Genomic DNA, 11,582 nt, shown 5'->3' on the forward strand with positions numbered 1-11,582 from the left:
CTGTGAATCCACCAGAAACTTGGCACGTTCCTTAGCAGGGACCCAGAGCTTGCTGGCTTGCAGGCACACGCAGACACGCACAGAGGAGACACGGAGGTTTCCATTCACTTTCAGCAAGTCCTTCACAAGGATGTTCTTTTTTCCAGCTTGTGCTTTGTAAGAAAGTACTTGAAGAATTCATACACCGACCAGGCGATGGCTGTCGAAGGCATCTGGTAGATGACACGTGCCTGCACCCCTCTGAAATACCCCGAAACACCCCCCAGCTGATAGACAGTCTTGAAGGCGTTCACCATGCCCGAGAGATGTCCGCTGATGTTCACAGAGCTCAAGGCCATGTTCTCTTGGGTGTTGAGCAAAGTCTTGCAGACATCCAGAGGAGTGGGGGCAGCAGCAGCCACAGCCCCCGCGATGGCACCGGAGACAATGTGGGACCGAGGGTTGTACTCTCGGCGTGGATTAATCTGCTCCTGCATGAATTCATAGGTGATGAAGTGAATGGCCTGGAAGGGGACATTCATGGTGAGTTGGGTGGTGTAGCTGCGGTAGAAGGCACCAAACCCCTCCGTCTTCTGCACTGTCCTTATGCACGCCAGGACGGACTTGTAGGGGGAGTTGAACATCTGCATCCGCTGCTTCACCACTGGTCCAGGCGACAGCCGCAGAGGCAGGGCAGGCAGCACCAGGCAGGACAGACACAGGGAGATGATTAGCTAAGGCACATGGTTCCTTATCACAACACCCAGCTCCAAGTCCCACCCATCCAGACCCAACCTCCCCTTCCAAGCCCAAACTGCTATGACATAAACCAGGCACTTCTGTAGCAACGAGCTCCTTATCCAGAGGTTTTATCAAAAGGCTGCAGACACCCTCTGCTTCCCTCAACCTGTCCAGAGTCCCCAAAAAACTCAACACAACAAGCAGGTCAGAGCACAGCCCCACTTCAAGAGCTCTCCATTTCCATGGGCTAATGCACTCCTCTCCTCAAACTTAATTAAGGAACCTTTAGTTCTAGCTAGAAAGGCATTAAGACAGACTGATAAGGACCCTCCAATGAAGGGTCTGCAAGGACCTCCATCTGCAAGGATGCAGAGCTGTTGTGTGGAAATACCAGTCTACCAAGAGGACAAGGACAGAAAGGTGATGAAATAACTGTACATCACCTGGGAAGTGTAACAGACCCCAACTACAGTCCCATGTCCTGAAATGGAACAATTTCCATGGACTTAAGCAAAAGGTCAATTAATTTAATTCATTTAATCAGGATATGATTATAAAAGGATTTAAAACACTAGAGACTTATTTTTTTCCTTCAGAAAAACTTGACTTTGGGCCAACTCAGAAGTACAATACATTAACTGAATAGCTGGCAGTCCAGCTGATTGTCTTCATTTCAGCTGCATTTTACTGTTAGTCCTCTTCATGCCAGACTCTACCTACCCAGGAAGGCTACACAATGGTCCCACCAGCTGCTGCACTCATCTAACAACATGACTGAGCTTAGTTTTGTTTGAGCAGTCCAAAGCTTCAGAAGAACAATGACCACTTCAATAAAGGTGCATTAACAGAGTAGTAACAGCATCGTATTAGTAAAGGTGACACCAGTTTTCCTGGAAAGTCATCATAATGCCATGTAGATGTTGTGCAATCCCTTAGGAAGCAAGGGAAAACAGCCAGGCAGGATTTATCCCTTTACACTGAGATCATTAAAACCTGGGCAGAGTCACTAAAGCAAAGGGATTAAACTGCTGAGGTGGCACAGGGTGTCCTCAGTACCTTCCTAGGCTACCAGGGTGCAGCACAGGGCATTACCTTCAGCAGTATTCATCACTGCGTCGTGGAGTAGGGTGGCCACACTCCCAGCTATACCTGCAAGACACAAAAAAAGCATCTTTCAAAAAAAAACCCAACCAAACAAAAAAAATGGGGAGGTCAGGAGCTTGCCCGGGCACTGCCAGCTGTAGAGACAGCCCACACAGCACCCGGGTGCCTGGGGAGCCCAAGGAAGCACCCAGCAACACAGCTCATTCCCAGAGGGAAAAACAACCCATCCAGAGCAGCCTGAGAGAAACCAGGATCTGCTTCACAGGGTCCCAGCCATCACCTTTGCTATTCCCTACAACAACTCACAAGGTTTTTGTCTACACAAGACACCCTGGGCGTCACTCAGCCCGCGCCGGACTGAGAAACGAGCAATGCTTCAAACTAGCTCAGCACATCCCTAATTAAACATTTTCATCCCCATTTACTCAGTCGAGTTTTAAACACTAATTGCACAGATTCTGCAAGCATCCAGCCAGCCATTAATGATCCTGCAGTTGGCTCTAGGATGGGCCTCTGGAGCCACACCTTCTCCTTTGATGTAGGTTTCCATCTCAAATTCTCTCTTGCCCAAATGACTTTTGGTCATTTCTCATTAAGGCAGCGCTGCAGTTTTCCTGCTGGTACTGAAAGCCTGTAGCTACTTGAAAGGCAAAGACAGGAAGCATATTACTAGCAAAAAAATGAATGTCTCCTTCTCTGGAGACATTCAAGACCCGCCTGGAGGCCTTCCTGTGTGATCTCATTGACGTTCCTGCTCTGGCATGGGGATTGGACTAGATGACCTTTTGAGGTCCCTTCCAATCCCCAACATTCTGTGATTCTGTGAAAAAGCAGCAAGCCAGAAAAATATTATATACCCTTAACTGAGCTGGTTGAGTCAAGTCAAGTGACTGCCATGGCAGATTCCTACTGTCACATCAAGAGTGTCTTCTGCACAAACCCTTTTGTAACACCCCCAGCTGCTCCATTAGAGGGTTTCTGCTGTCACAGCTGCATTGCTGGACCTAAAAGCAAAAGCCTTTGTGGTAGAAGTAAAATCTTTAACAAAGCCTGTGAGCACCAGAGGACACAGTGCACTTTATCACACTGCAGCTCCAAGGGAGACGTGTGGAACAACCTGGACTTCAAACCTCAAGAGGTTTAGATGATGCCTTCAACAAAGCCAAAACAGCCTGCAACTGCATCTGAACACCTCTGGTCCAATTTGAATCATCTAAATCACAGTTCTAAGATTTATTTTGCTAATGCCATTAGCTGGTATTGTTTTTATATAAATACCCTTTCTTCACCAAAAAGGTTCTCAAGCATTAGAACAGGCTGCCCAGGGCAGTGGTGGAGTCACCATGCCTGGAAGGATTTAAAAGTTGTGTAGATGTGGTACTGAGGGTCATGGTTTAGTGGTGGACTTGGCAGCATTGGGTTAACAGTTGGACTCGATCTTAAAGGCCTTTTCCAGCCAAAACAATTCTATGATTCTATATAATTTGAGATTAGAATAGTAAAGAAATCTGGATTAGACTAAGACTTTGGAGGGTGCACAACAGGGGTTTGAGGCGAGAAAGGGTTTCTCTACTCTGCTGCTGCCAACCAGCCCAGCCATCTCAACCCTCTGGAAAGATCTACCAAGCAGTCAGCAGCCCTACGACAGGGCAGAGGTTTCAGAGAAGCATGGTGACCAGCACGAAGCCCTCAAGTAGAGGACAGGTACCACACTTGCCTACCTGCCTTCCCTTTGCCTCTGCAGCACTCCCACAGCGGGTGCTGAGATCTGCAGCCCTGGGGTTCCATTTGCACCTTGCATCCTCCCATATGGGTATTTACAGCAGCAGCCTGCATGCAGGATGCCTACAGCACATCTCCCATGAGCAGAGCACAGCAAAGGATGCCAGGCTGAGCGTGTGAAGCAAGCAAGGGACAGGTTGTTAACTCAAAGCCTTTTTTTTTGTACCAAAAAAACCCCCAGAAGTACCATTGGCCAAGTGGCTGTTTCCTCCGTGCTGGATGGTATCACTTAGAGACTTCTTAATTTTTTCATAGCAGGCAAAGTACATGGCGTGGGCAGGGCCAGCCCCCAGCATGGTGACATTAATCCCACGTAAAGGCCTCCAGAAACCTTCTGTAAGGACAATCTTCTTCAGAGCTTCGTACACACTCCTGTACTGGGCTTTGGGGTCCGGCTGCAAGCTCTGCATCCTTGTCTGCAACAAAGCACACGAAGGGAGATGCCTCAGTTAAACCCACCTTTAATGCAACAACCACGAGTCATAGAGTTTAAGAGCTACAAGACTTTCAAAATCATTAGAAGGGACAATAATTTAGTCCCTGGTTGCACCCACGCCAGGACCATGGCACTATTTATCCACGCTTTGCCTGCCAGACCAGTGAGATGAACTCCACAATCCCATTGCAACACCAAAAAGGTTATGAGGCTGCTCAGACAAGTGCTGGGAGGGAAGTGTAACCTCTGCTCCTGTTTATGCTTGGGAAGCACAGGGAATTAAGGTAACGCCGTTTGTTCAGAAGACTCAGCAAAGAAATACAGTTAGGTCTTTAATTGCTTCTTGCTTACAACACTCCCAGCTCTCTGCCCCAGCTTGTTTCTCCTCCAGTTGCTCAGCTGCTTGTGACACTTGGTGTGGAAAGTTAAGTCCACTCGACTGGGAAAGAGGTTTCCTAGAAGGGCAGGCTGAGAAAATGGGGTTCCTGCATAGATATCCCCCCATAAAGGGTGAGACAAGGAAAGGTCACCCCATTCTTCTGCACAGTGACCCAAGGAACACACAGTGACTATGTCCCTCTCAACCTGGAGACCACAGAGCTACCCTTCACCCCTTCTTGCCTCCCAAGTGGTGGTCCTGTAGCCACCAACTGCCCAAGCCAGGTGGTTTCATCTGCATTTTTGTTCCATAGTCCTCAACAGGCTTTTTCTTCCACAGATTTTTGAAAGCAGCTAAGCTTCTGGCATCCAAAGCACCCTATTAAACTCATCATTTAATTATGCAGTGGGGGAAAAATGACTTCGTTTAGCTTGTTTCAGGCCTCTGCAGAGCAATTCCATCACACACCAGTAATGTTCAAAGCCTTTGCAATGATGATGCCAACCTGCAATGGGTGTTTGCAGGGCACAGACCCCATCCACTTCTCACCAACAACAGGAGAGACACTGGCAGGGTTTAAACCTCTACACCCATCCCAGAAAGACCTGGTAAATCTAGAGCATCAAGATGTAGAGAGCTCTGTTCTCCTGCGGAGCAGCCCACAAGTCCTGTCAGACTGCAACACAGCTGGATACACCCCATCACACCAAAACCAGTCTGGAGGGATACAGCCTTTGGTGGTGGCCTCACACCTCCAAACACAAACACAGATAGCTCCTGGGAAAAGGCAAAGCCACAGGAGATGGGTGTTTGGTAACCTGCAACAGCCTCCATCAAATTAATGCTCTTTGAAGGAGAAGCATTTGGGTTTGATAGGAAGGATGTCCTCTGCCCCATCAGCTGGGACACCCCAACTTCAAAATAAAGTTTGTTTTCACAGGCAAAGCAACAGGAACAGCTCAATCCTCAGCAGAGATTCACCAGTGCTTGAAAAAGCAAGGATTGCTCATGCCACCTCCACGCTTCCTCGCTGGAACACGTCCCCTCAAGCTTTATCAGTTCACTTCACAGTAATTAACCAGGAGGCAATACTACAGCTAAGCTTTCAGGTAAGATTAAGTCAATAAAAATGTTTCAGGTTTGTTGGACCTTCGATTTCCCAAACCACTCTAGTTACCAGCAACTGAAGTGCACGTTCACATACGTTCTCTGAGACCAAGCAAGAGATCAGGGCTGAATTCAGGACTTTAACCCAGTATAATAAAAGTTATGAAAGCAGTAAAGCAGCACGTGAGGCTAAACCAAACAAATTATTGTATTAGTAGTAAATATTCTAAAAAACCAATTGCACAGGAATTACATTTGCAAAGTGACTTAGTTCAACAGTTGAATTTCAGATTTAAGCACTTATCAGCCGCTGGTCATGACAAGGCATCACACTACTAGAGGGAATTTGGTGGCTTCAAGCAAAGCTTCCTGTTTCAGAGCACTAAATACACTGTAACCCATTAACAGTGCTGGAAATCAACCCAAAGGCTCAGAAAAATCCTCCTTTACCAGCAGCAACAACACTGAATTATCTTGGAATTTTTAAAGCAGGTTTTAAACCTCTCAACCCTCACGCTGAGCTGGTGTAAGGGTCTTGCAACCCTCCACAGGTCCCTACACCTTCCCATCCCACAGATGCTCATCAGGAGGGGTTGGATTTCATGATGCCCCAGAGAAACTCCCGGCAGCCGCTCTGCTGTCAGCGTGACTCAGCATGACCCACGGCTGCCGGGCTGGGTGCATCCAGCTGGGGTTTGGTGGTTTGCATTTTATTTATTTATTTATTTTATTTTTTCTCTGCTAGTTTTAACTTGAAGGCATTGCTTCAGACTCCAGAACTGACCCCAGGAGATTTTCTTTCATGATGCCCCAGAGAAACTCCCGGCAGCCGCTCTGCTGTCAGCGTGACTCAGCATGACCCACGGCTGCCGAGCTGGGTGCATCCAGCTGGGGTTTGGTGGTTTGCATTTTATTTATTTATTTATTTTATTTTTTCTCTGCTAGTTTTAACTTGAAGGCATTGCTTCAGACTCCAGAACTGACCCCAGGAGATTTTCATCTCACTCCAGTCTGTTACTGGGATGCCTTCGAAGCAGCCGGTATAATTTAAGCACCTGGAAGCATCGTCTCATCAGAAAGGTAATCAGGGATAAGTGCTCCTGTAAAGCAATAAACTATCAGGCTGGCAATGTGGTGGTGTGTGTTGAGACCTAAACCTGAGTACCTCCACCTTTACTGAGCATGGATAAATATCAATTTTTATTTTTCCATTGATCAACTGAGCCACTCTAAAGAGGTTCAAAAGCTCGTACCATACCCCAAAGCAGTCAGTAAATGTATGTTCACAGAATCACAGACTGGTTTGGGTTGGAAGGGACCTTAAAGCTCATCCAGTTCCAACCCCCCTGCCAGCAGCAGGGACACCTTCCACTAGACCAGGTTGCTCAAAGCCTCATCCAACCTGGCCTTGAACACTTCCAGGGAGGAGCAGCCACAGCTTCTCTAGATAACCTGGGTGATGTACCCACCTAACCCACACAGGCTGCAGTTTGCATCACCATCAAGTCCTTGCACCTTTCATTAAAGCTGTGGACACAAAACAGGACAAACAGCCCAAGGAGTAACCAAAAACCAGGATCTCCTGTGTGGCTGCTGCAACACAAGAGGCACAGAACTGAAAACAAGTTCAGCTCTGTTTCATCCAGGATAAGTTTATCATGGTGTGAACGATGATGATTTGCTGTGAGTTATGCAGTCCTTACCCCCCCCTCAGCTCCTGCCACCTATCTGCAGCCAAATTCCTCCTGGAGCCTCACCCACCTGTTGTTAACACCAGCCAAGAAATACTTCTCCACCTACTTAAAACTAATCCTCATTGCATAGGGCAAGAGGGCACTGACAACCGCAAGCGTCCTGGTAGTCCTGGTTTCACTTTGGGCATAAGAAGCAACACCAGAAGTCACAGCTTTGGATTCATCAGGTTACCTGCTGTTTGTGGACCAGCACCATCACTATGAATGCTGTCTGGGGGGGGGGAGAGCACCCAGCCTTCCCACTGCCAGGAGCACAGGAATAGTCCAGGGTAGTTTCTATCTAGAATTGTTTTACTAACAGGAGTCAGGTCTCTACTTTTGCATATTCTCGCGAAGGGTCACTGGTTTGACATGCCACTGTACAAACAAGCTCAGATATAATTTGCCTTTGGTTTTTTTTTTTTCCCTGAACACAGCATGCTTTCTCAACATTCACATGACAGACAAACCACCCTGGTCTCCCTGCAGCTAACAAAAGACACAGAAGAACACAATATGCTTTTACCAGGAAACAAGTAGCATTTCTGCAGCGATTGGGTCAGATCCTGCTGGTTGGAGAAAGTTTTGCTATTGCATCAAACTCTAAACTCCCTTTTCTTTTTTTGCTGGGTTATTTTTCAGCTAAAGCAGCTCCCCAGACAAACAACACACTTGGTGTGGTACCACCCACGTCTGCAAAGGCCCACGGGAGGGGAGCGTAAGGTCAGTCAAACAGGTTCACCGTGACTTTCCAGCACCTTGACACCATCAGCTGAAACAGGAGTAACTAACTGTTCCTCCTGTGTGGAGATGGGTGGATGCAGAATTTCCCATCACCAAACCCAAGCCAAAGCAAGCATCCCTAACCCCGAAGTCTAAATAAACCACAGTAAAACAGCTCACAGGAGCACATCTGCTCTGCTACTCTCATACCTGGGTGCTTCCTAGACCTTAGTTACAAGCAGGGAAACTCCAAAATCTACTTGCAGCAGGCAGGTCACTCACGGTTGACTGTCCGAGCTGGAGCCACTGAAGCTCTTGCTCCATCCCTCCCAACAAGCCCCATCACACTTGTCCTCCTTTCTTTTCCACTCCTCTCTGGCATCACTGATGTAGGCTAGATGTTCCTCCTGCCCTTCACGCCAGGAGTTCTCATTTCTCCTGGATTTTAGCTCAAACAGAGCTGGGTTTCTTTTTCAGTAGTTAGAATAGTGCTGCATTTTGCTTTTCAGCCTGGGACTTGTTAGGAGAGAGACACTGATAATGTGAAACTATCACATCATTACAGTATGGGACCTCCCATATCCATCAGAACCACGCACAGCCACAGCAAAATCAACTTGGAGATGTCTTGCTGCACCAGCTCGGTTAGGAGTGGTTCAGGTTTTCATGGAGACAGACTACAAGGTGGTTAAGGCTGGAGCAAGGACTTTTTGTCATTAGTGTAACCACCACCCACTGCAAGGAAGGCAGGTTCAAACCCAGCACATCTCCAGGGTCTCACTGAGCTGTCTCACATCAGCAATTAGTTCCCTGCTGAGGACAATGGTTCTTCACATCCTCAAGGCATCCTTTACCTGCCTTTGGAAACCAGATCCAGCAGCCTTGCAGAAAAGCCACCCAATGGCTTCAGCAAGAAGAGGGAAGGGGCTCTAGAGAAATCCTCCAAAAACTCCCTTCTGCAGCCATCACAAGAAGTCCTTGACACGCTGAGCTCTCAAATTAATTTAGAGATGATCAGGCTTGCCAGGACAGCTGTGTTCTCAGCAGCTACAAACCAAAACAAGTCTAAGCACTATGAGAAACACCATCAGCACACATCTAAAAACCTACAGCTCAAGTCAGTGCTTTACTACAACCAAGTAGAAGTGGGAAAGACAGAAGCCAACACATGAAGGCTGAAGCTGCAAGGGGGTCTTTACCATTAGAAGGACAATGATGAGAAGGAAAAGACACCAAAGAAAAGTCTCTGTAATGACAATCCTCCAGCTGAAGTTGCTAAATACAACCTTGGAACTCATTTCCTCTCTAAATAAATAGCAACACTGCTGCAGAATCCACACACAACCAGCAATGCTCCAACTTACAGCAGGGTCATCGCAGCCAGGTGCTGTAGACGGGTACATGCATCACGGATTTACACCCTCATCACATCCCAACGTGCACCACAAGCACCAACAGCACCTCTGGGTATTTTCTGTGCTGTCACACAGTGGACTATGAAGGTCACAGAGGTCCACAGGGCACTATTTTAACTGCTCACCTTGACAGGACATCACCATCACAGCCTGCCCTACCCTGGCTCAGGAATTGTGCAAGTGTCTGAAGCAAACGATTCCCCAAATTAAAATATTTTCAGTTTCTCTTTCAGAGGAAATTACTTGCTGGAACCAAAACATTTCCTCTACAGCACAATCTAGCCAGGTGCCTGAAATACCTCTTTTTGCAGCATCCACAACTCCCAACCTCCTCCACAGGCTCTGCTCAGCCACGACCTATCTCAGGAATTATTATCCAGCGAGTCAGGCTAAGGAAGGAGCTTTGCTGCTTTTCTGTAAGAGGAAAGTGGCACATTTCCCATTGTAAAGTGAAAGACAGCTGCTTTTACAAGCTTAATTATTGTTTAGTGACTCCCATTACAAAATTACCAAAAAAAAAAAAAGCTCTTTTAGGGTCAGGTCTCACCTTTTGCCAGAGCAGACAGAACAGTGAGGAGTGCCCATTGCAGGAGCAGGACCCCAAACCTGTAGATCTGGATTTCATTGAGCCCCACACACATGGGGTGACCTTGGCCACACTCCAACAGAGTTTTCCTGCAGCCAGCAGCCAACAGCCTGAGGATTTTATCTGCTTCTAAACACTTCAAGGCAGTTTGCTGAGCGGGATTATTCCCAGCATAAGGCATTACCCCGACACTCTCCTATAGCACAGGAGCTGAAGCAACTGGAGAATTTACTGCCCTGTGAAATCAGCACTTTTACCTTCCTATAAAGCACCTCCCGCTCCAGGAAACTGGGCACAACTTTCGTTTTCTCCCTCTCCCTTCTCCCCGCAGAGGAAATGCCCTCTTAAACAACGCCATCAAGTCCAGAGTGACGACACGGCCGCTCTGACCGTGACTTGGCAGAAAATACCAGGCTTGTTTGTGAAAGGAACCCGGTGTGGAGACACTCGGGGTGGGCACAGACCCGGTGCCTCAGGGGGACCTGTGATGTGGAGCAGCCCAAACCTACGAGTCAGATCCAGCGGGCACAGACCCAGAGGGAAAACATGGGGAAAAAAGCAGAGAATATTTCCTTTGAGGGCTTATCGCAGCACACTGGCAAGACCTCCAGTGCCTCAAAGCCAAGGCATTTCCTCTCCTCTCTCTACTCTTTCAGGGAGCCCTGCATTGAAAAGAGGAGAAATTAGAGCATCTGCTTGCAGCCTTTCCCAACACACCATGGAGGATCCATCAGCACCAGCAATAAAATACCGAGGGCATTCGGCTTTTCCCAATTTTATTTTCTCTTTTTTAAGCCACGGGAGCAGCACGCTGGCAGGGCAGAGGGAGGAAATACCCTTCATGATGCTTCCTACCACGTCGATGACACCATGAAGTCTTCCCTCGGGTGCACTCGACAGCACACCCGTTAGTCTCAAGCAACTCATCTGCCTCAAAACCCAACCACCGCTGGTGTAGGAGATTGGATTTAGATGGGATGTGAGGAAGAATTTCTTTGCTGAAAGGGTTCTGAGGCATTGGAAGGGGTTGCCCAGGGCAGTGGTGGAGTCCCCATCCCTGGAGGGATTGAAGAGTCGTGTAGACACAGTGCTGAGGGACATGGGTCAGTCAGGGACTTGTCAGTGTTGGGTTCATGGTTGGACTCGATGAGCTTAAAGGGCTTTTCCAATCCAGGCCATTCGGTGTGACCCCTTTATAAGCCCAGACCCTAATAAAGCCACCACTCCCGTGGGGCTGGGGTGACCCATAAGGTTGGGTTCACACCCCTCGCAGCTCTTCTGCGGGGCAGATGGACAGACCACCCCATCCCACCACAGCTTTTCCCTCCTGGGCTGTGATTCCAACACTACGGGAGGGAAAAGCCACCTGGGTGGGTCCTGCTCCAGCCCCACATCCGAGGGCACCGATGGCATCTCCTGCTCTGGGGAGCAGCACGAGGACTTTGCTTGCTGCAGCAGGAGACGGCGAGGCCTGGTGCACACCTTTGCACCGCGGGTTGTGCAAAGCTCACCGGGGCCGAGGACATTGGGGCTGCCCAGGACGGCACCCAACGGGCTGCAGGGATGGGTCCAAGGTGGGTGCACAGCTCCAGCTTCC

General features: G+C 48.4%; 1 protein-coding gene across 1 annotated transcript; it reads right to left on the minus strand.

The window, feature by feature from the left end:
- Positions 1-122: 122 nt before the first annotated feature.
- LOC104520907 (mitoferrin-1) lies at positions 123-4,016 on the minus strand. Its single transcript, XM_010162728.2, has 3 exons — positions 3,794-4,016; positions 1,813-1,869; positions 123-643 (listed from the first exon to the last, which is right to left on the minus strand). Exons 1-3 carry the CDS (start codon positions 4,014-4,016, stop codon positions 123-125), a joined length of 801 nt encoding a protein of 266 aa, XP_010161030.2.
- Positions 4,017-11,582: the final 7,566 nt, after the last annotated feature.

Source organism: Antrostomus carolinensis, unplaced genomic scaffold (assembly GCF_000700745.2).
Source record: "Antrostomus carolinensis isolate BGI_N321 unplaced genomic scaffold, ASM70074v2 scaffold21252, whole genome shotgun sequence".
NCBI classification, from domain to species: Eukaryota; Metazoa; Chordata; class Aves; order Caprimulgiformes; family Caprimulgidae; genus Antrostomus; species Antrostomus carolinensis.